The sequence below is a fragment of the Rutilus rutilus genome (genome assembly GCF_951802725.1).
Source record: "Rutilus rutilus genome assembly, chromosome: 16".
Lineage (NCBI taxonomy): Eukaryota > Metazoa > Chordata > Actinopteri > Cypriniformes > Leuciscidae > Rutilus > Rutilus rutilus.
In genome coordinates, this window is record NC_140224.1 from 5,928,812 (window position 1) to 5,952,679 (window position 23,868).

General features: G+C 36.6%; 1 protein-coding gene across 1 annotated transcript; it reads right to left on the reverse strand.

Moving 5' to 3' along the window:
* Positions 1-291: 291 nt before the first annotated feature.
* Positions 292-22,844, reverse strand: tbc1d12b (TBC1 domain family, member 12b). Its single transcript, XM_084434870.1, has 15 exons — positions 22,408-22,844; positions 20,508-21,393; positions 18,929-19,040; positions 15,768-15,824; positions 13,543-13,664; positions 12,004-12,086; positions 10,414-10,531; positions 10,184-10,290; positions 9,694-9,774; positions 6,528-6,613; positions 6,346-6,417; positions 5,195-5,323; positions 3,880-3,989; positions 1,738-1,996; positions 292-1,440 (listed from the first exon to the last, which is right to left on the reverse strand). Exons 1-15 carry the CDS (start codon positions 22,409-22,411, stop codon positions 1,372-1,374), a joined length of 2,295 nt encoding a protein of 764 aa, XP_084290996.1. The 5' UTR covers positions 22,412-22,844; the 3' UTR covers positions 292-1,371.
* Between the last annotated feature and the right edge of the window lie 1,024 nt (positions 22,845-23,868).

Sequence of the window (23,868 nt, forward strand, 5' to 3'; positions counted from 1 at the left end):
TGCCTTCATAGATGCTTTACGAAATTATGTGTAAAGCAGATACATTTTTCCTCTAAATTAAATTCAGTATATATTGATTACCCCCTTACGTTTAATTCAACTTTTAATTTGCTTTTATACATTTCAGTGTTTATCATTTGTAAGTATTTTCATTTATTTATTTATTCTCTTTCAGTGTATGTTGCTTGAATAGATTGTGTTTAACACAACTACGGTATATACAAAAAGAACACATAAATTGGATTTGAGTCACGCTGAATAATAATAATAAAATTTAAAAAACACAACAACTGCAATTGTAGTTTTAGATTTATTTACACATTTGAATTTTGTGGTGTCAAATATTTCACCTATTTACAATAATCTTCACTGGAGTATGAAAACTGTACAATAAAACAAGGAGTGTGTAGAAAACAAACCAAGAATTAATGATACAATTTACATTTTTCATCAAGATACATCACCAAATCGAAAAATGTTTAGAGACCCAATATTTACAGATTTTAGGGGTAAAATCCACATTGAAAGTTATTAAACCGAAACAAAGCACAAAAATGACTCAGATTTGATTATTACACCACACATTCTTGTTCCTCAACTGGCAAATGTCAGTTCATTTTAGAAAATGTCCATTAAGCACACAAATGTCGTAATGCATTATTCACATCGAGCTTGTGGGCTCTACTGTCACACTGACAAGAATAAGATTTAGTTTTAAGATTAGGCTACATATTAGTGTTTTAAAAGAAGAACAATGGGATGTCGACTTCCAAAATGCAATAATTCTTCAGCAAAATGCTTCTGAATGCCTTACGCCTTACACACTAGATGCAGTATTTCTGCATTATTAACTGCATCTGACTTATTTTTAGAATTTCTATTGCACTTCATTATGGTCTTGTTCTACAAAACAAAACCATTTAAAAAAGAACATCACATGTTTTAAAATCTCAGAACCTATTTTCTATTCTATTGTAGAAATCTCAAGTGCATTGAACAGGCTCCAAATGCATCTCCTTCAAAACAAACTTCAGCATACAAAAAGAGTGAATGGTGTGTATGTCGGCACAGTTGTTCAAATGCACCACATGATTCCTCTCAATAAGGAGGAATATATATATATTTTTTTAAAGCCTGATGCTGGTATCTGGTACAGTACATGACTAAGCTGGTGGAATATTTTCTCATTAAAGGCTTATATCTTGAATTCATACAAAGTTTTGCTTCGGTAATACTGGCATGGTTACGAAGGAATCAAGTGTAGCTTTTTCTTCACATTGCATTGACTTCTTTGAACCCCAGTTTTATACAATCCTCTCTGCCAATCCATTCATTTGAGCAACATAATAGAAATATAAAATTGGAAAGAGTTCAAGAATTTCTCACTGAAGGACTGCTGCTTTTTTCCATTTCTTTATCCTTTATGAGGGCATTAAACACCTGATGAAGAGAAAAAGACAACGCATGTTACAAGGAACGCCACACAAATCACAAGCAGACAACTAAAACTCCCTGCAGGTGGAGCTGTACTCGTCATCACGAAGGGTGAGTTTACCGAAGATATGAAAATCCTGTCGTTTCCTCAAAACAACTTCACACAGATTCATTTTACTAGATATCTATTATTAGAGATTATGCAAAACGAGCAAAATGTAGCCGGGAGCACATTTGCATTTCATTTCCCTCACAAAGAAATTCCAGTGGTTGATGGCTGTCGCGGCTCAGACAGGAACTGACCTGGGTCCACTTCCTGTTGCAGCTGATCATCTGAGTGTTGGCGATGCAGCTGAAGAGGCGTTCGGGTGGCGTGTCCTCCGGGAGTCTGGTCAGGAACTGAGCGATGTGAATGAACTCCATCTGCAGGAGCACTTCCTCATAGAGCCGCAGGATCCCGAGTCCCGTGCGGAACAGGAACTCCTCCCCGTCTCTGCAGAACACGTCCCACACCCGACATGCCACATCTAACGGCAGGGACTTGGTGTAGAGGGTGAAGATCCTGGAAACGCAACGCATTCGGGAGTTTTGTTTAGCGTTCATGATCAGAAATATGACTCTGGATGGAAGGCAGCGTCCTAAACAACACACACTTACAGAGATATGTATCGTCTACATCGTAGTTTTAAAGCAAACGTGATATTGATTTTAAACAAACAGTTAAAGGCACACTATGTTAGTTTTCGCCACTAGAGGTCGCTTATTTAAAACGAAGGCGTAGCTTGATGACGCCGTGATTTCGGCTTTTATTATGCCGTAGACGACCTCTTCCGCTTCCAGTCATATATGTGGGGTAACAGTTTAGATACATTTGAGTGTGTTGAAAGTTATGTTATAATGCGTTCGCTACTATGAGACACTTGTTACACACTGCAGTAAACTAGATCGATATTAGGTATGGTTAAACATGGTACTCACGGTAAATCAAGAAAACGAAATTTAAAGGGTAACTAAACCCCTGGTCAGAGCCTGACTCCACCCACTGGCAATATTTGAAAAATGCTGGAAAAGTAGGCAGAGCCCAGTGGAGAGGGGGCGTGCATCTGAGACGTATCTCTCTGCAGGCAGGGGCGTGGTTAGCTGGTACACTCTGACATCAGAGTGTACCACAACTTCCAATAGGAAAATTCAACTGCAGTAACCACTGTTCAACCTGAAGAGGGCAGCACTCAGACGTTTTTACACCATATTTAGTAAAATTAAAATACTTTAAACACAAATGTCAAAAAAATTACTTGAATCAATGAAAAGCACTAATAAAGCCCCATTCTTACAGATCATTATCTAAAAAAAGTTGGTTTAGGGTTTAGTTACCCTTTAAACAAATAGACTGTGTTAAGCTATGTAAGAATGATTAGTTTTCTGTCTATAAATGTATCCAAACAGTTGCTCACCTGTCCAATAAAACACATAATATATTAAAGTGTCTTTGGTGTTTCCATGGTTTCTAGTTTCGAGAGTTACGCGGGTATGATGTCATTGATAGGTGACGCATGGACACGGCCCGTGTCCTGGTTAAAACTGCTTATGTCTCTGGATTTAAACATTCTTAGAAAATTTTGGGATAATGTAAGTACACAAATCAACAAAATATATAACATTGTTCTAGTGGTTTTTGGATATTTTAATTCAAACATCTTACATAGTGTGCCTTTAAGTAAACAAGAAGTTAATATTGTGTTACATTTTAGACACAATTCTGTCTTTTTTTTGCTGTACAAACAAAAATAGTTCCAAATAAAGACCTGTTGTGCGTCTCTGAGTAACACAGTGGTGTTTCGCTACTGAATGAATCAGCATTGTTTAATGAATCAATGATTCAATGATCCATTCAGTCACTGCACAAAACCCGGTTGACCTACTACTTCTACCGAGATTCTGAAGTGTGCATTTAATGGACACTTTACCATCCCATGATGCCACAGGAGAGGATCTGTGAATGGCGGTGAAGCGACGTACCTGATGCCGTAGGTCAGATGACTACAACATGGCAGATGTAGTACGTCCAAACTTCATTCATACTGTCTAGAACATGCTTTTTTTAACGTTAAATTCTGCTTTAGATGCTGCTTCTGTGCCACTTCTGTGCATTTTGTTGATACTGATTTAATTTAATTGGTAAAAGGCTAAATTATTCTGTTTGGCTAAATTATTAAAAGCATGCATCATATTTCATGTCAAATTCTTACTTCTAATAAGGCCAGAAAAAATTGCCCTTATAAAATGGCAAAAATGCCTCAGGACATCAATCGAATAAATTTGTCAGTCTCACACAGCCCATCACATACTCAAACATACACATTTACACATCAAGCTTAGTTTTTAGACTTATTTCAAATATCCAAGAATTGATTTCCTACATCAGAAGATTCTTCAAGGACTCACCAGTCTATCAGATACAGGTCAGGTGTGAGGTTGTAACTGTTGAAGTGATTGAAAAGCCTGGGGAGGTTTTCTTCAAAGAACACCTCAAACGCTGCAAAGTACTTCAGCATCTAATCAAAAAAGAGACACAAAATTCTAATTTATGTATGTGTGAAAACCCCCTTGACCAATCCACCCAAAACTAAACTCTACGGACATGAACAAGCTGCCGTTTGTGTTACAAAATAATGATGTCTTGTCCCTCAGTTTAAAGCCTTTAAAGGGCCCCTATTATGGATTTTTGAAAATGACCTTTCATGTAGTGTGTAACACAGCTCTAAGTGAATGAAAACATCCTGCAAAGTTTTAGATCTGAAAGTTCAACGTATATAAAGTTATTGTCTTTCAAAAGTAAGAGTCGACTGAGTCAATGAAAAGAATCGTTTTTCAAAAGTCATAAGCCGTTTCGTTGTGACGTCAAGACAAAACATTAGCTTATTGCGCGCGCAGACACCAGGGAAACTTGAACCTCAAACTGGCAGCTGATTCCTGTGGATGCTGGATAGCATCATGTCGAGACGACCCCGTGCTCAATGTGAAGGTAAAGCCTTTTTTTTTTTTTTTTTACTGCCCAAAGACGAGCATGTGAAGAATCAGTGGTTAAAGTTAATCTTTACCATGATACCACAGCAGTATAATCCTAAGCTTTTGCTGTGTTCCCTTTATTTCACTGACGACTGCTTCTCAAATCTCGGAGTTCAATGCAGGATTCGCAAACCGCTTGCTCTTGAAAGATGGTGTTCAGATGGTCGAGTCGTCCTTGCGATGGAGGTTCGAGTTGAATAACTAGTTCTTCCAATGTTTCATCATTGGACTTGCGCTCGCACTGATATGGTAAAATCGACGTCATTGTTCGTTACTGTGTTTAGTTTACAGTCAGTGTAGGAAGCCTCAGGACAGCTGACGTTGTTATGGCAATGGGCGTTTTGGTTTTCGACGCGCGCTGTACACGGTAAACCAATCACCATAGACTGGGTTGTCTGGCCAATCAGAGCAGAGTAGCTCGTGGAAAGGCGGGATTTAGAGAGATTTATTCATCTGACGAGTCGTTTGAGAATCATTAAAAATGTGGTGAAGTGCAAATGTATTTTATGAGAAAATGAAACAGCTTTTTGACCTTTGATGCATGTAAACATGCTGTAGGAGACTCCAAAACAACATTAGGAAACTTTAAAATAGCATGATAGGGGCACTTTAAAGCAAAAACTAGTTTTGAACCAAGAACATTCCTTCACAACACAATGTAAATAATCTGATCTATTAAACGCTGCAGTACCAGCTCGTGGTCCACTCTGAAGAAGGCCATCTGACAGGGTTTGTTGAGGAGATTGGCGAAGGCGATGAAAGCGTCGGCCTCCTCCAGGTTGAGAATCAGCACAGCAGCTATGAAGGACATGCCCTGAACCTGCAGATAAAATAAAGTCATTTCACAGCCGTCTGATGGCTTTCATGAGGACGGGCTCTTTGAATGAAACGCTGGATTGAACTCTAGCAACTCAGAATTCAATATACAACTATTTTATTACGTCACATATTCAGAAACGACTCAACGCCAACAACTCTCTTACAGTCTTAGTTTTGCCCATCTACACTACCGATCAAACGTTTGGTATTAATACTTCTATTCAGCAGGGATGCATTAGATTGACCAAAGATTTCTTATGATTTGAAAGATTTTTATTTCATCAATCTTGTTCCATTCAACAAAGAATCCTGAAAAAATACATCACAGTTCTCCATAAAAATATAATAATAAAGAAAAGAAAAGAAAATGTATGTATGTATGTATGTATGTGTGTGTGTATGTATGTATGTATGTATGTATGTGTGTATGTATGTATGTATGTGTGTATGTATGTGTATATCTATGTGTGTATGTATGTATGTGTGTGTGTGTGTGTGTGTGTGTGTGTATGTACTGTATGTATGTATGTATGTATGTATGTATGTATGTGTATATATATATATATATATATATATATATATACACACACATACATACATATATACACACACACACATACAAAAAAATTATTCTCGGTCAACCACTATTTATAATAAGAAATGTTTCTTGAGCAGCAAATCATCATATTAGAATGATTTCTGAAGGATCATGTGACACTGAAGACTGGAGTAATGATGGAATAAATTACACAGGAATAAATTACAGTTTAAAACAAATTCAAATAGAAAACAGTTAGTTTAAATAGTAATAATATTTCGCAATATTACTGTTTTTACTGCATTTTCAATCAAATAAATGCAGCCATGGTGAGCAAAAGAGACTTCTTTAAAAAACAACAACTCCTACCAACCCCAAACTTTTGAAGGATGTGTTTAAACAGAGCTGGTGTTTTTAATATGCAGACGAGAAGCAGTAGAGGAACACAAAAGATCTTTGTAAATATTGCGCAGATGATCACTCACATATCCCACGTCAGGTCTGTAGCAGGTGTAAGCGCCCAACACGCTGTGCAGGAGATCATGGTACGGCCCACCCTAGCAGAAGACGGCCCAACATGAGTCACATTCATTCCTTACTGTAGTGCTGACTGTAGAGTTACAGTTCAACTGATTCCATAACAACAGTGACAGGAAGTGAACAATACCTTCTGGAAGATGAAGAGCGATGGAAATGTGCGCGATATGTCCAGTTTGATCAGATCCAGACTGGACTCACGGTCGGCACTGTCCACTGTAACAAACACAACCACATAATGAAGGCCGACTCCAATACACGTCTAATATACTGTCATTTTACATTTTTCCAAATATATTTCAATATTATGTGAAAATATCATGTTATATCTCAAGAATTTCAATACGGTGAGAGGATTATACGGTGGATTTTGCGCCAATATTATTGAACTTAGACTACCGGTTAAAAGTTTGGAACAATTACGATTTTATTTGGCCTCTTCTGCTCACCAAGACTGCATTTGTTTGATCGAAAATACAGTAAAAACAGTAATATTGTGAAATATTCTATAATTTAAAGCAACTGATTTGTATTTGAATATGTTTTAAAATGTAATTTATTCCTGTGATGCAAATCTGAATTTTCAGCATCATTACTCCAGTCTTCAGTGTCACATGATACTTCAGAAATCATTCTAATAGGTTGACATTTCTTATTATTATCAATGTTGATTTTTTTTTTATACAAAATATATTAATACTTTTATTCAGCAATGTTCCATTGAACTGGTCAAAAGTGAGACTAAAGACATTTGTAATGTTACAGAAGATTTCGGTTTCAAATAAATTCTGATGTGTCTATTCATCAAAGAATCCTAAAAAAGTTTCCACAAAAATGTTAGGCAGCAAAAACTGCTTTTAACATTGATAAAAATAAGAAACATTGTTGATAATTGAGCAGCAAATCAGCGTATTTTGAATGATTTCAAACGTTTGACTGGTAGTGTATATCCACAGCACATCGCTATCAGCCTGTGATTTCCTACAGTATATTCTTGGCAGTGGAACAGCCTCATCTGGTGTTTGTTAGTCCCAGAGGATCTGCTCAAGTGTACCGCTGGAGGCTAACAGCCTGGCTGTTGTGATGAGCGTCCAGGCTGTTGTGATGTGAACGGGAGGATGTGTTTGTGTTCAAACTGTATGAGGAACCAGCTTTATTAAAAGATTTATTATGGAACATCAAAGGAGGAAGCGCTCAGGCTAATAAAACATCATTTTATAGTGTTTACAAGCTGGAAGGCAGAGTGGAAAACAAAAAAACATGAATTACCCGTTATTAGCGAGTCTGTGCTTGCAGCACAGGAAGGAAATAACCGCCGCTTCAATAAAATGAGGAGAAAGGCGACCGGGGAGAACTGGAAGTCAGACACTCGCATAGAGACACATACCACTGTTGCACTTCCTGACCAATGAATTTCCATGACTTTTCCAAGAACTTTCCAGTTTAAGATTACTGAATAGGCATAGTGGACTCAAATTCAGATTGATTCGCTTATGAATCATTCAGACAAGAGTTGATTCACTGAACCAATTGCTAAAAACCTTTAAAACTCTGACTGTTTCAATAATGAATTATTAAGACCGAATTTTGAATCGGTTCAACTGATTCACTGAGTAAATTGCCAAGAAAACATTCAAATTCTGATTGATTCACTAATGAATCATGCAGACCAAATTGCAAATTAGTTCAACTGATTCACTGATTTAGTTCAAAATTTTGTCAGTTTGCAAGTTCTGGATATAGAAAAGTGGATTGTTAAAACTAGAGCTGCACGATTAATCATTAAAAGACAATGATCTAGATTCAAACACCCATGCGATCTCATTCCTAAGTGACAATAATTCGCCTGTGTCTGTTAAACATTTGACAAAATCACACCTGAACATTAAAATCTGTGTTGGGATTGCCGCTGACCTAGAGAGAGCAGTTATCATGTACCACACAGTATCATTATCTCTGTCTTACAATCATTCAAATCAGAACAGAAGTACTCGGATACAAGTTTATAGGTCAGATATAAACACTGATGTCAACGATAGCTATCAAAATAGAGCAAATCACCCTTTGAAAGTAACAATGTCACGCTACTAGGTGGTGGCAAGTGACTGTTAGAAATGTAGATTTGTTCAAAAACGCTGATTCATCCAGTAATGAAACAAGTGAGTCATTGAATCGTTCATTCAAACCGTTCATTCTAATTAATAAAACATTTTTAAAAAGAAAGCTGCAATTAACATTTTGTCTAGTAATTTACATGTTATTTTATTTAGTTGTCTATACAGAATCGTGGGAGAATCGTGATCGCTATAATAATAATAATCGTGCAGCTTTAGTTAAAACCCATTCAAATTGAGACTGATTCACTAATGAATCATTCAGGTTAAACAGATTCATTGAACGAATTTCATCAGTTTGTGATTACTGGATGAGCATAGTGGATTGCTAAAACCCATTCAAATTCTAACTGATTCGCTAATGAATAACTGAGAGCGATTTGTGCATTGGTTCAACTGATTCAATGTCTTAAACCCTATTCGGACAGGATTAACTTTACAACGGTAGATGGAGTAATGTAATTTTACCACAGGACGTCTGTAATATTAAGGGCCAATTCGCACGGGATAAGATATCTCAGTAAATCTAGCAGAAGTCGGAGGAGTAACTCGATTTGCGCACCGTCGTCACTCCTGTCGTCATGTGCGTATTACGTTGCTTCCTGATATCACGTGCGCAAACACATTATATAACCTATATTTTATTTATATATATATAAAACAGTTATGTCCGTTTGAACGATGTCTTAATTAACTTCAGATTGGATTGTGTTGGTAATAGGCACTTACCTAACGCTAAACGTTCTTTTTCTTTCTGATCTGAATGGTGTGAGGAAAACACTTGAGTTTTCCCCACAGACTCGTCCCAGCGTCTAGAACGCAACTGAATGCTTTTTCAAGCGTCTCCATACTTGAAAAACCGCGGAAAACTACTTTTAAACACGAAATGACAAAATATTTACATACATATTTACAGCGGGTCTATTCGCACGGGATTAGTATTACCTGAGGTCATTTTTCCGGACCTTTTTACTGAAGGTAAAAGTCGCCGTAATCTTTACTGACATTGTCCGTAATGATTACTGAGATGGCATTCGGACGGGACTAAAATCACAGAGAAGCTCTGGTAATAATTACTTTACCCCACCTCTCCATGTTAAACTAGTCCCGTCCGAATAGGGCTTTAGTCTAAGTGTACTAGAGTTTGGTGTGTCTAAAATGCCTAAGGGAAGAAAGACGTACCATCTGACTCCATCTCACTTCCTGTCTCTCTGAAGCTCTTCCAGCGCTCTTTGGCCCGCGAGAGAAAGATCTCGTACAAATCTGAGAGGAGCAGAAAGGAACATAAAGCAGCTCAGTTTTAATCATAAACCCTTTAAAAAAGCAGAAGAAATGTCTGGTCTATATGTTAGCTTTAACTAAAACTTTAAAAGTCTAACTAGAACTAGATTAAAGTCCAAAGTGCAGAAATTGTTCTCTTTTGGGAGTGTCAGAAAGAAACTCAGCCAAATTTCTTTAGAAATTTCTTTGTCATAAAGAAGGTTAAAAATCGCCTCAGGCGAACCTGCACTGTGCAGTTTTGCATTCATTCATGTGAATACTGCATAATGACATTCTTCAGACAGACTGTTTGCCCAAAAGGTCTAGTTAATCCTGGGCTTAACCACATCTTCAAAGGTGACTCTTCAATGAAACATGAAAAGACAAAGACAAAGTCAAAATAAAATAAAACCTGAGGTTATGTTCAGCTCATTCCCAATGGCCAGACTCCAGACTTTACCCCTCACATTGGGAGGAAGACCTTGCCACCACAGATCCTTCACACGCCGCAGGCCACGCCTGAAGAAAGAGAGCCGTGAATACAGCGTAATAAAATAATGCCTTTGAATGCTGCAGCTGTAGTTCTAGCAACCGAGCGAACGTGTTTATCATAGTTATAATTGCAGGTGGTGATAGTCTCACATGCTCTCCCAGTTGGGAAGGATTTCGTTGTTCCAAACCACCATTGCGTTAGCGATGCTTTCCTCCTGTTTAAATCTTTCCTTCATCTGCTTTTTCTTCTTCTGAGCCTCCTTCAGTTCTGTGGACAACGGTTACATTAGTATCATATTCAATACAGGGTTCCTACAAAGTTTCCATTTCAAAATTCCAAACCTCTCAAGACCATATTTAACATAAATGGTTCATACAGCATTATATTTGGTACATAGTAAAATCATCTGTAAATATATCTTTTTTCATTTGTTTTCACAAAGTGATCATCTGCGGTATCATCAGAATAAACCTAAAAAGCGTTATAACCTGCATATATTCACCTCTGACACATTGGTTTGATACTGTGATGTTGCACGATCACCAAACAACAAAGTACAGTGAATTAAATGATTGTTTGCTCCTTTATCTGTTAATGGTTTGAGTGGCAATGGAGTAAACGTTCGATTAGTGAAGTTCAACAGAGACTTGCTTATCGCTATAAGAGTTTTGCTAATAAAATGTGCGCCTTGAATTCTTTAATTTGTGTTCGACAATCACTTTATGGTCTTTAAACTTTAGAAGAGATCTAATTTTCCTTTTTTCATTTTAATTTTACATTTTAGAAAAGTGAATAGGGACAATAGTTTGGAAACACAATTTCTTTTCCATATACTGTTTTCTTTTATCCATCCTTATCCAGACCTGGAAATTACTCAAATCAAATTCCGTACTTTTCCAAACTGCGTAGGACCCTTGTAAATGTAAGGCAGAAAGCACCAAAAGCATTCCCAGGCTAAGTGAAATCACACATTTCTACATTTCATTTTTGGGAGCATTTGGGGAAAGATACGCTAGTGTGACACTGTTTTTATGGGTGAATCTCTAGAAAACACGTTTAGGTCATATTTCACCCCAAATTACAAGAAAATGTACTCGTATAAAAAAATAAAGCCTATTTTTTCATTATTTCAACATTATTTTATGGTAATTAAGCACATTTCCCCAACACAGTCATTACCGTAATCCTTACAGACGTTTTATTCGAATTTTAGATATTTTTTTGTAATTTCAATTATTGTCAAACTCCAATTTCTGTAAATTTAAACCTTTTACTATATTTAGGTAAAGGTATTTATTATTTAAATCCCATAATCAGTGTCAAAATGTATAAAAAAGTTCAATAATTCAAATTTAAATTAAGTTTTTCATTACAGTAATGAGACAAACTTCTCAAACTTACTCCTAAAATTTGGCACTGCGGTATTGCAATGAGAATACTTCTCATTTGGATAAAAGCATCTGGTTTTGGGATGAAATATGATGCAGGCATGCTCTTGACATGTTTCATGAGATTCAGTTATAAACAGATACATTGATTAAACTTAACATGATTACTGAAAACAAAAACAAAAATGGAAGTAAAATTTACTTTGAAACCATTTTCACTCAGAAATTGCTAGTAAATTTCACAAATAATTGCATAGAAAGAGAATCAAGTTTGAAAATTTGAAGTAGAATGACTAAAATTTGAACTTTCTATGTCAAAATTTTTTTTTTTTTTACAATGTGCAAAAGTACCTCTCTTCCTCGCCTCTGCCACCATTTCATCATACTCCTGACGGTGGCGCTGGGCTTCCTCCTCCGACTTAGCAGGGAGGTTCCTGAGGAAGGAAGCCAATGATTTCAGTTGTCACAACAAAACGGACAATTAAATGTCTCAAATACACAGTCTAGCAACCTGTTGTCATCATTGACATGTTTAAAAAAAAAATCAAAAAAAAAATCACTTAGAAGTTTCTGGAAAATGCCTCATCGCTGGTTTATCTCACGGTTTGGCTGACACGCTCACATTTCGCTGGTCATTTATTCTTAATAAGGACTTGGGGACTGAAGAGACTTGCGTGGTGAAATACAACCCAGTCTCTGTTGCTAAGACTTATTTATAGCCCATTGTTTGGGAAAGATGAGCCTCTCAAGGTTTGCTAGGATACATGTAACGCAGGTCAATGTATCCTGAGCGCCTAACGTGACAAAGCATCTACCTTTACCGTTGAAACCTGGATGGACCTTTAAGACTCCCACAACTTAATAAAACCGTTGAATCAATGTCGTAACATATCTACTTAATTATTGACAGTACATTTCGAGTGTATTGCCAGATGAGAACTGATGTTGCTTGGTTTCTCCCAAGGCTTTTTTTCTCGACACCAAATGGAGTTTGTTCTCATTGCAGCTTCCTCTGGCTTGCACACTAGGGGACTAAAGATATTATGCACTAAATAAATTGTGTTGTAAGTATTATGCCATGACTATCTTTATTTAACTTCTCAATTAAACTGCTTAGGGGTGGGCGATATGATTGAAATCTCAAACCTGTCATTTTACAGTATGCATCATTTACCCGTGGCAGTGACACACATGACCACTAGGGCTGGGTAAAAAAAATATATCGATTTCTCGATTTTAATCGATTCTCATTTTTACGTACCGATATTGATTGTTAAATTGATTAGTCTATCCTGTTTTCAGTTGATGAATGAACAAAAAAACAACAACTTACATTTGCAATATTACCGTAATATGGAATATTGTGAACACAGGTATAGATAGAAAAAAAGATTTTCACTTTTCATCTTTTACTGTCAACAGCTGGTTAGGACATAAATTTATCGTGGAAGAAATTGCTTTTATCTTTTGAGTAAGTATCAGTATAAGTGCTGTACTTGGTTAGTTAACAGCTTTATGATGATACTCGCTCATTGATTGTTCATATCATAGCAAAATGTAAACTATATTAACACCCATATATTTTTTTAAAGCTGGATATATAGTGCATGCAACTCTGCATACATACTGTACAACTCACGTTAACCGATTTACACTATACATCAAATCTCAACGGCGTGATTGTTTATATGTCGCAAAATGTACACTATTGCATTAGAAAAAATTATATATTTTAAACCATTTAAAAAAATTGCAATATACAGCAAGTACGCAATAAGGTGCTATATTGGGAACATAGGAAAAAATTTTTTATTACAAACTACAGGTGGTTAGGACAAAAACATATCTTAACATGGAAGAAATAGCTTTAGTCTTGTGCGTGATACTCACGCGGGGCGGTCCTCTAATATGAGTGCCGTGGTGGACAATGGTTCGAATTCCAGGTTCTTCCGTCGGCCCTGAGAGGGCAGGGAGGGACTCTGGCTGGATTTAGACACCTTGGCTTCGTACTCCTGTGAGAAAACCAACAGGTCAAGTTCAAATGTGTGCGCCCACTGTGAGCTGAATGGAAGGAGTGTTATATGGCGTGAATGTGCTTGTGAGAGTTAAACATGAGAATATGGAGGCAGATGGCAGGCGTGTGAAGATCAAGGCAATGCTGAGGCTGGGGCCGGCATGGTGTGAAGCACTGCGTGTGATGCTTATGGCCATGGAGAGAAAGGTCAGGCATTTGAAAGTTGGGTGTTTGTTCATTTGAGGAAGCGTGAAGACACCAGAATGTTTCAAAGTCTCATGTTTCAAGTGTCATGTTATTAAAAACTGTGTAAAAGCCACCGCTTTCCTAAGAATAGTCCGTTTGGCTGGTTTCTCTTCCTGTACCAGCTACAGCACAAGCTCAACCCCATTCATCATCATTACTGACTGAACAGCAGCACAGAGACTCTTTCTCGTCTGTCTGAGAAACTTCTACAGATGTCAATGGGCATACTGGGAATGGGGCTCTTTTTCTAAGAAATATGGGTGATGAAAGAAACTAGTCAGAGAGGAGAGAATAGAGGATCAACTGCTTGATATCAGAAGAAGAACATTTAGGCTTCATAATAAGAGATGCATAATTACATATTCAGTAGGGATGCACCGATATGAACATTTAGGCCGATACCGATAATTCTTTATATTTAAAAGCCGATAACCAATATATTGGCCAATAAATCTAAATCCAATTTTTTTTATAATTTTTGAGAGTCTAATTACAAAAACAAAACTCTCACCATTGAAATCCATGTCCCAAGCACACAATTATAATGTTCTCTTCTCATTATAGTTTTATGTAGCCTATATGACAGACTTGTGCTGCACATTGCACAGTACCATCCTTTTTTGAAGTGATTCCAATCATATTTCCAGTAATTCAAAACCATCATATTGAAACTGAAAGGTCTCAGCTGAAGGAAATAATCCATCATTTATCGGCTTTAATATATCGTGCAATTTTTTTTATCGGACCGATAACGATAACATTTAAAAATGGACAAATATCGGCCGATACCGATATGGTGGCCGATATATCGTGCATCCCTAATATTCAGATTCAGAGATCAACAGTAAAGATTTGAATAGTAAAGATTTGAATCAGGAAAATGTAAAAAAATTTATTTATTTTGGTATTCTTCTAATATTCATACTGATGGTTAAAAAAAACTGTGTTAGTGAGTTAGGTATCATGAACTAACAATAAACACATTTTTATAGCATTTATTAATGTATGTTAATTTATAAATAATATATTAATTTAATACTGCAACCTTATATTCACATTATAAATATTGTTCATTGTTAACACGTTTGTTCATAATACATCATTTAATATCATTTAAAATGTTAAAAATACATTCTGTAAATGTAGAATTAGTGCTGTAAAAGTATTGTTCTTAGTTAGTTCATGTTAGCTGTAACAATTCACCCAAACTTTATATTCTGTCATCATTTGATCACCCTTAAGATTTCACACTGCTCTTTTCCATACAATAATCTATATCTAAAAGTATCAAATATTTTTCCACATGATACTGTATTGACATTCTCAAATAAAATAAAAAAATCCTAAATTTCTGTCACATTTCTCAAAGAAAGGAGACTGGTTGCCATTAAGAGCGAGACACATTGTGTTGTGTTGAGATGTGGCGTGCCAGATTAAACATCTTGAGACAAATCAAAACGCACCAACTTTGAATATGCAAATGAAATTTGAGAGCTACAGTACAGAAGCATGGTCTGTACATTACACAAAGCTAATTTACAACTTCATAAGTCGAATAATAGAGCACAGAAGTCTTATGGACTCCTCTTTCTTTGATTTCACTGTATGCAAAAAGAGCAGCGTGAACGTTCTTCCAAATATCTTCTTTTGTGTACGAAAGAAAGAAGAAAAATCATACAGGTTTGGAATGACATGAGGGGTCAGTGAATGTCAGTAAATTAGTACAAGTCAAGCAGGCGTGTCACGTGACGTGAGAGTGGTTGAAATGGCCGATGGGAAGTGAAGGTGTACAGCTCAGTGCACAGAAGAGACAGTGAGAATAAAGGAGAGCTCATTTAGAAACCAAACATCATACCCCTGAACTTAAGAGATTGGGTGTAGATACAGATGTGAGATTCCCTGGGTTACCTTCCTGAAGAGAGAGCAAAATGACAGAAATACAGTAAAATAAACCAGATCCTGAGAACTGAGAAATAATGGCCCATGCTTCAAAACTGTGCTGACTGGACTGGGTTCAGTTTAAAGAGGTAAAAGTGCGTTTGGAGTTTATGCTGACAGGATTTGGCAGAGCACAATAAATCGTGACAGCAAGATCTGCTGTTTCCCGGATAGGCTTTATTCTGACTGGATCCAGTTTTCCTTTTTGTCTGTGTGAAGTTTAACTCAATAAACAGAAGGAGTTTGGCTGTTAGTAATCTAACAGAACGTGTAGAGAACCACGTGTGCGTGACTGAAGATAACCAGGGCAGAGATACACACAACCTACACATATTGGATGTGCGTCGTACTCCCTAAAAACATGAGCTGACCTCTTCATGCCCCTTCACAGTCCCTCTCCTAAAAACACAGACACTAATATCCTGAAAGGTTTCGAGCTCCAAGCCAGCTAGACTCACAGCTGCAGAAAGGCTTCTACTGTTATCATATGACCAGAGCACATAGACTTTTAGAGAACTTAGAGGTAGCATAGCTTGTACAAAACTTGCCTAAATAGCAGAAGTGAAACCCGTACAAAGAGCTCTGGTGAGAAGAACGGAATTGTTTCTGGTTAGACATGCATGACTGGCAGAGCTCAGTCCAGTTTAGCAAAGGCTTCATGTGAAATAAACTTAAGCGCTTGTTGAAAACACCTTCTTCCAGGGTTCAAAAGTTACTTTTTTTCCCCACAAAGTCGAGTGAACAGAGACAATTTACCAGCCATACAGTGTATTTCTTATCATTCACTGAATTTTTTTGTCTCACTGACAACGGAATCATCTGTCACAGAATAACATATTGTGATTCTGTCCCCCATATGTTCGTTTAGGTGTGAGGAATATTCTCACAATGTCACCTAACAGAGTTTTGGAGACCAAAAAAAAGTGAAAAAAGATACACTTCTGATTCCGACTTAATTCCACTAAGATCAAGTTTGTTCAGAAGATGTGAAAGTAGTAACAGATGTTTAGTTCAGTATGCAGTTTGATTTGATTTGATTTGATTTCATGGATGTCTCTTAGGGTTTCAGTGATATTAGCAAGGATCAGACTAATATTTGTACACTGTGACTTAAACCGATGTAATGTTTCACTTCCTCACAAACAAATGTGCAACTGTTTTTGGATCATGCTCTTCTCATAAAAGTTTTCCATTATATATTAATGTGAAAAATATTTTAAAGGAAATAATGTATGGCATCCCTTGTGAAAAAGAAGTGCTTAACTGCATTGAATGTGCACTTCAAATTTTAAAGGGGTCATATAATGGTACATGCACTTTTACAAGTTGATTGTACTGAAATGTGTGTTGGCAGTGCCTGTACACAACCATCATAAAATGATAAAAATCCATCTAGCGTTTTTTTTTTAAATCTTCTTATATGTTTTCCCCCATCTCAAATCAAGCCGTTCGACCTAGTGACGTCACACGGTCGGACGCCCCTCCCACGATTGTTGATTGACAGCAGCGTTTCAACACAGACCCGCCCTCGCTCGTGAGCGAGCTGTCAATCATAGCCCGCGCGCCATTGTTGATACGCATACGCTGGAGCTCTGTCTATGAGCAGAATGGCGTCTAAGCGATTGTGGTGTTCTGTTCTTGGGTGTAATAAGGCACACAGCAGTAATTTTGATGTTCCTAAATCCGAACCGCTGAAGACGCAGTGGCTGAGTTTTGTTTTCGAAGGGAATATTCCCCACGATCAACGTCAATGCTTTCATGTTTGCGCGAATCATATCACACACCAGACTGCTTTACAAACGAGGGTCAGTAACGTTATAAAGCTGGTTTTGCTAAGAAGCTGCTCCTGAAAAAAGGATCGGTACCAACTATTCGTGTTCCTGCTGCACCTCCAGAAGAAGAAGTGAGTGTAACGTTTTATTAACCTTTATATTAATATTTACATTAATCTTTGCAAATCACTAGCACACTTCACGATGAATGCGGCTGTTTACACTCAGGGTACATTACGGCATGTTTTCTATGTACGACGTTCTCAATATAATTCATAATCCCACGTTTATAATGAACAACGCGTTATGGTTATTGTGTTACAAACGGTGTACGCACAGAACAGAGGGGCGGGGTGAGCAAAGCTCTTTATCATTTAAAGACACATGCACTTAAACGGCGTGCTGAAAACAGAGCTGTTTTTGACCAGGTAAAATTAGTGTTTTCTTACAATACTAATGAGAATTTTTAATTAAAGTATATTACAAACTTTTAATTTAGACCCTAAAGAATCATATTAGCTTGTACAAAAATGGCATTATATGACCCCTTTAAAAGTATATTTTAAAAACTGTACTTGCAAATAATATAATATTGATGAAATGAAGACCACTTAAGTGTCCTACTTTCTTTACTATGTTTCTGAACACATAAGTACACTTTTAAAAAGTGCATTTGTCAAATTGTCTTTTTCAAATTGTAAAATGTCTTTAAAATACATTTTAAATCATAACGTTTTAATAATCTTTTGTTGAGCTTGACACTTATTTTTAAGTGTTGACTAACATACTAAGGCACTAGTAATATACTAGATTATAATTTTAACTGTAGTGAGTTTTTTATATATATATATATATATATATATATATATATATATAAAAATGCTGTAATGCTGAAGTTGTATTTCACTCATTTAAAATATATTAACTTTAAATGTAATATAAAATAACACTATATATATATATATATATATATTTAATATATACATGATTTCAAAATTACTTAATTACTCAAAATGACTTATCCTACTTAAGTGATTTGGTTCGATCATCAGAAATCATTGGAGGTAAAAGCTATTAAATGTTGATGAAAGATTGTAATTTTTTTCTTTAGAATAATATGCACTGATAAAAAATTGTGCACATTAACACAAGGGAAATTTATCAAGTGGATACATTTTGATTTCATGTACACTAACAACAATATACAGCTATTTAAAAGATCTATAAAAGGTTTTATTACATTCTGTCTCATGTGGCTCGATCCAAATTTACGTCTACTCTCAATATGAATGAGGTGTAAACAGACCTGCTGTATGGTTTTGGAGGCTTTGGGGGGACTTTCTCTCAGCGGGACCTTTCCAAAGAGTTTCCATCCTGGTGCACTCTGAGCCTCCCTCTGCTTTCTGGAGAACAGATTTCTGCCAAAGACATCATCACAGAGCATCTGTCAAAAACTGAAGACAATACACTGAAAACAAACGCAAGTGCCCAAGCCAGTTGTGGATGTGCTTTTTGGCTTCACAGCATGAAGATAAGGCTGATAGTACAGTCACTGACTGACTGTGTGGCACGTGACTTGAGAGGAATGCCACTACAGCCTGTGAACTGAGATAAAGCTCAAGCTTATTCATAAAGAATTATGCAAACAAGAAACATGATATTTAAAAAAAACGTTCCTCATTTTTAAAGGCGTTGCCAGAAGCAAAGCTGTTAAGACAGAGATCAGATCTAAACAGTATCATAAGATATGAGGAAATTCACAGTTTAAGCTTCCAGTCAACTCAGTGACTGGAATAAGAGAATCCTTGTCCAAACCTGTTATGTGTTGAACAAAGGCATTCATATCTTGAAGAGAAGGGACAGTTTAATCTTTAAAGGGACAGTCCAGCTAAAAATAAACTATCATCAATGACTTACCCCGTGTCATATTATTTAGTTTGTTCCATGAAACACAAAAGAAAATGTTTAGCAGAATGTCCTAGCTGCGCTTTTCCATTCAGTGAAAGTGGATGAAAAAGACTAGTAGTTCTTTGTCATTTTGGAGCTTGGGAATATACCATCTTGGTATCCTCCCAATTTCCATATTGGGAATATACCATCACCATCCATTTTTGTTGCGTGGAAAAGAACAGCTTATAAACATTTCCTTTTGTATTTCACGGAGTCTAGAAAATAATACAGAATTGGAATGACATGATTGTCATTTTTGGGTAAAATATAGGCTACCTTTAAATGAACAATCCAGTTTTACAAACTCATTCTGCAAAATAAAAATAAATCACTGCTAAATTATTCATATTTGCAATTATTATTGCAATCAACATGCAGAATAAAAACAGGAAATTAAATCATAGAGAGGACCCCTGTAGATCCTCATGCCTGTAAAAATGTCAGTAAGTTTCTTAAAATGTCAGATAATTTGACCTTTTTATGAAGGTATGATAAATTCAGGTTGTAAAATGTCAATGTGACATTTAGAAATAATAATTAATGATATGTGTAGAAAATAGAAAATGCTTTTTACCTTGAAAAAATTATATAATTAAAATATATCATATTAAATTATATATTAAAATATATATACACTAATAAGCTTAAACACATATATTGAGGGTGTAAGGAAAATGTTATTTTATACTTGATTACATGTATTGAATGTCAACTTTATATAAAATATAATAATATAAAAGGTCAAAATCATATAAAAACGACATGAATATAAACATACGTCTATTTTTTTTTACAATTAACTCATATATCGTCTTTAAAACAATCTAATTATCTTTCTGATAAGCTCGAAATAATATGCACCTCTGATATTTGGTTCTCATATTTAGCTATTTTCTAAACGTTATCTTAGCTAAAGCAAAACTGAGGAGCAATACCTGCTAAAGACCTCTGGGATGGCGTGTTTCCTCTGGCTCAGAGTCAGGTCTGCGGCAGCAACACTCAACACACCAGGGATGTTGTCTGGGGCGCTCTGACGTCGGCTGATCTCATAAGTGTTCCTGGAATTCAGACTCACGTCCACGAACCTTAAGTCCTCGGGTCTATCTGATGTGGAAAAGGTCTCGTCATCATCCGGACTGTGAGGAGCAGAGTCAGCGTTGAAGACACAGCTAGAAGAAAACGTCCTGAGAGAGTGTTTTGGAGTTGACGGACCGGCTGACGAGCACAGCTCTCCTTCATCACCGTGCGTTGACTTGAACACTGAATCCGGGGTATTTGAACAGCGGTCAGTCGATCCATCCCCAACTCCATCTTGAGGTGGTAGAGTTACTTCAGAGAGTGACTGGTTTATCAGAGACGTAGAAGACACGGCACTGGAGTCTGCCGACAGTTCCCCGTTTGCCATCACATGGTCATCTTTAGAATTCAAGCAGCTTCTTGCAGGATGAGATGAATTTGGAAAGTCGCGTTCAGTCACTTCATGTTCCTTGTGGTTCGCATGTCCATTTGGGAGCTTAGTGCCACATGGCTGGTTACTGGTCTGTTGCGGTACTTTATCACATGACTCTGGCACCTCATGGTCCTGGCTTCTCTGCGGTTGGCCTTTCTCTTTCTGCGATGTGCCAGTATGAGAGAACATGCCTTGCATTATGTTCTCCTGCCTGTCTGTAACATCTGAGATGCGGGGAGGTGGTCTGCCTTCATCAGCACCCGCCCCTCCAGAGGAAGACGCCTCAACCATCAGCTTCACAGGTGAATCTACAGAATGCCCACTATACTCGGAGATGACACTGCACTTCTGGACCCCACTGGATGGATAACCTAAAATAAAACAAAATATACACAGTAAAACACTAGTTCAAGCGCTCTACCAAGCAGACAGCATTTTAGGATGTGATGGGCATGTTTGGAACGTTTCATTCAGTGTTTTTGGGCATCACAGATAGTTTGGATTGGAATGTTTGATTCAGTATTTTAGACACTAAAGATGTATTTGGAACATATGATCAAGGTGTGTGTGGAACATTTGATACCCTGTTGGAACAATTGGAACAATTAATTAACTTTTGATTCACGATTTCGGGGCTCGTACGGTGTAATCAAACTTCATAATCTCTGGAATATTCAGTATTTCGGACATCATAATATCATTTTTTATTTAACAGCATAACATTTTAAAATGTTTGATTTGAACATTTGATTCAGTTTGTTTAACAACATTATCACGTTTAGAAAGTATGATTCAGTATTCTGGGGCATGACAAAACATTCAAATCAAGCATGCGTTTCAGTATTTTTGGGCACTGTTGAACTTGAATGTTCAAAATGTTGGAAATATTGCGTTTGTAACGTTTGGTTCGAGCATTCGATCCAGCAGCCTATAGCGGAGCATTAGAATCAAGTTTGGAATGTTCGATGCAGTGTTTTGTTGCGTCATAATACCATTTGGAACATTGTATTGGTACATCAGAATGATTCAGATTTTTTTTTATATATTTTTTTTTACATCGTAACAGTTTGTAATGTATGAATTCAGCATTGTTGAACATCATAATCACGTTTAGAATGCTCGATAGAATTTTGGGAAATTATAGAACATTCCATCCGTGCATTCGATTCAGCTTACTTATGATTCGAGCATTCGATTCAGCAGCCTAGCTGAGCATCAGAATCAAGTTTTGGTTCAATATTTTGTGGCATGACAGGCGTGTCTGGATAAAAAATTCCGAACATTCCGAAGCCTATAAATGCTGTCAGCTCTGTAATGTTTTAAAACACAGCCAATACTGCATTACTGTCAAAACGCACAATAAAGAAGAGACTGTACATACATACCCATCGACCGCAGCCCAATTCCTGACGGCAGAACGAATGACCTCTACTGTAGTGTAGACCCCTTTTTAAACCACCCAATGAGGAATATTTTTATCTCAGTTTGCTCTCATATAAAGGAAATATATCTGTACATGTCCATCCTCAGTCTTTTCCATCTCATTCAAAATCCTCTTGTGGATTGACAGCCAAAGCGCAGTAGTTCAGTGTTGGACTCCGCACTTTTTTCCCCATGACACCTTTTCAGACGGTCCTCCAACATATTAACAGAGTAAGTATTAACAGGATGCAAATAGCGTGAGTTAATAGACATGCCCGTTAAAACATTAAAGCTTTCCTGACTCAGACCGGTAGATGTTCGTATCCTGATCCGAAGCCATCTTGAAATTCCAATGACGTCATTTGATGATGCGCTAACAGGAGACTCCACGCGCCCCCTGCTGGACATTCAATAACACACATTTAGATGACGCAGGCTACACATAAATATTATACTGTACAGTCAGACACAATACACACACACACACACAGATAAATAATGGTTGCACAACTACATATTTATTTGTTGATCCCACATTAAATTGTGCTTCACAACTTTAGATTGCACACAACAGTCCACAGTCAATTTTCATTCGCCAAAAAATATTTAGGGAAGACTGGAATAATTGACATATTTCTCTCATATTTCTCATATTTATTTTGCATGCAAAAAGCCAATGTGAAACACAAAATAAATCATGAAGCAGCACAACTGTAAAAGCTAAAATACATAAATATCAAGCAATTGTTTTGACTAACAAATATTGTACTACATTTTTTTTAAATTATTATTATGCAAGTCCAATTTTAAAACATTTACAGTTTTTTATCAGTTTCTTTGGTACATTTCTTGAATCTTTCTTAAGATTTGCACACCAATAAGTGCACAAGAGCACCACACAATGGATTACCAGCATTGTCACTTCAAAATCCTTAGTTAATCTCTCAAAACAGTATTTATGTCAATGAACATATCAGTGCCATCAGAATGACACATCCTTGTGTCATTGTTCACAAACAAGATAGTCAAAATGCTTAGTCTTGATGTCAATATAACAGTGCACACTGTTAATATTTTATAAACTATTTTGATGACAACCAAGACAGCAACATAGTTTCGGTACGCACATCTGGTACGCGTTGAATCCACATGTACCCCCGACACTATGTTGCTTCTGGTATGGCATATATAAATTTAAACAGTAGAAATTTACACATGTGGAATTCTGATTGCAAAAGACTGGACAGGATTCACAGTTAAACTTTGGATTATATATATATATATATATATATATATATACTTAAAAATATACATATACACACACACATACTGTAAATACACTGAACAAAATTATAAATGCAAAACTTTTGGTTTTGCCCCCATTTTTCATGAGCTGAACTCAAAGATCTAAGACTTTTCCTGTG

Coding starts and splice junctions, on each gene's coding strand:
- tbc1d12b (XM_084434870.1), bottom strand. Junction 10,532..12,003: donor GGCAGAGGCGAGGAAGAGAG/GTACTTTTGCAC, acceptor CGTTGTCCACAG/AACTGAAGGAGGCTCAGAAG. Junction 1,997..3,879: donor GACCTGTATCTGATAGACTG/GTGAGTCCTTGA, acceptor TTGCGTTTCCAG/GATCTTCACCCTCTACACCA.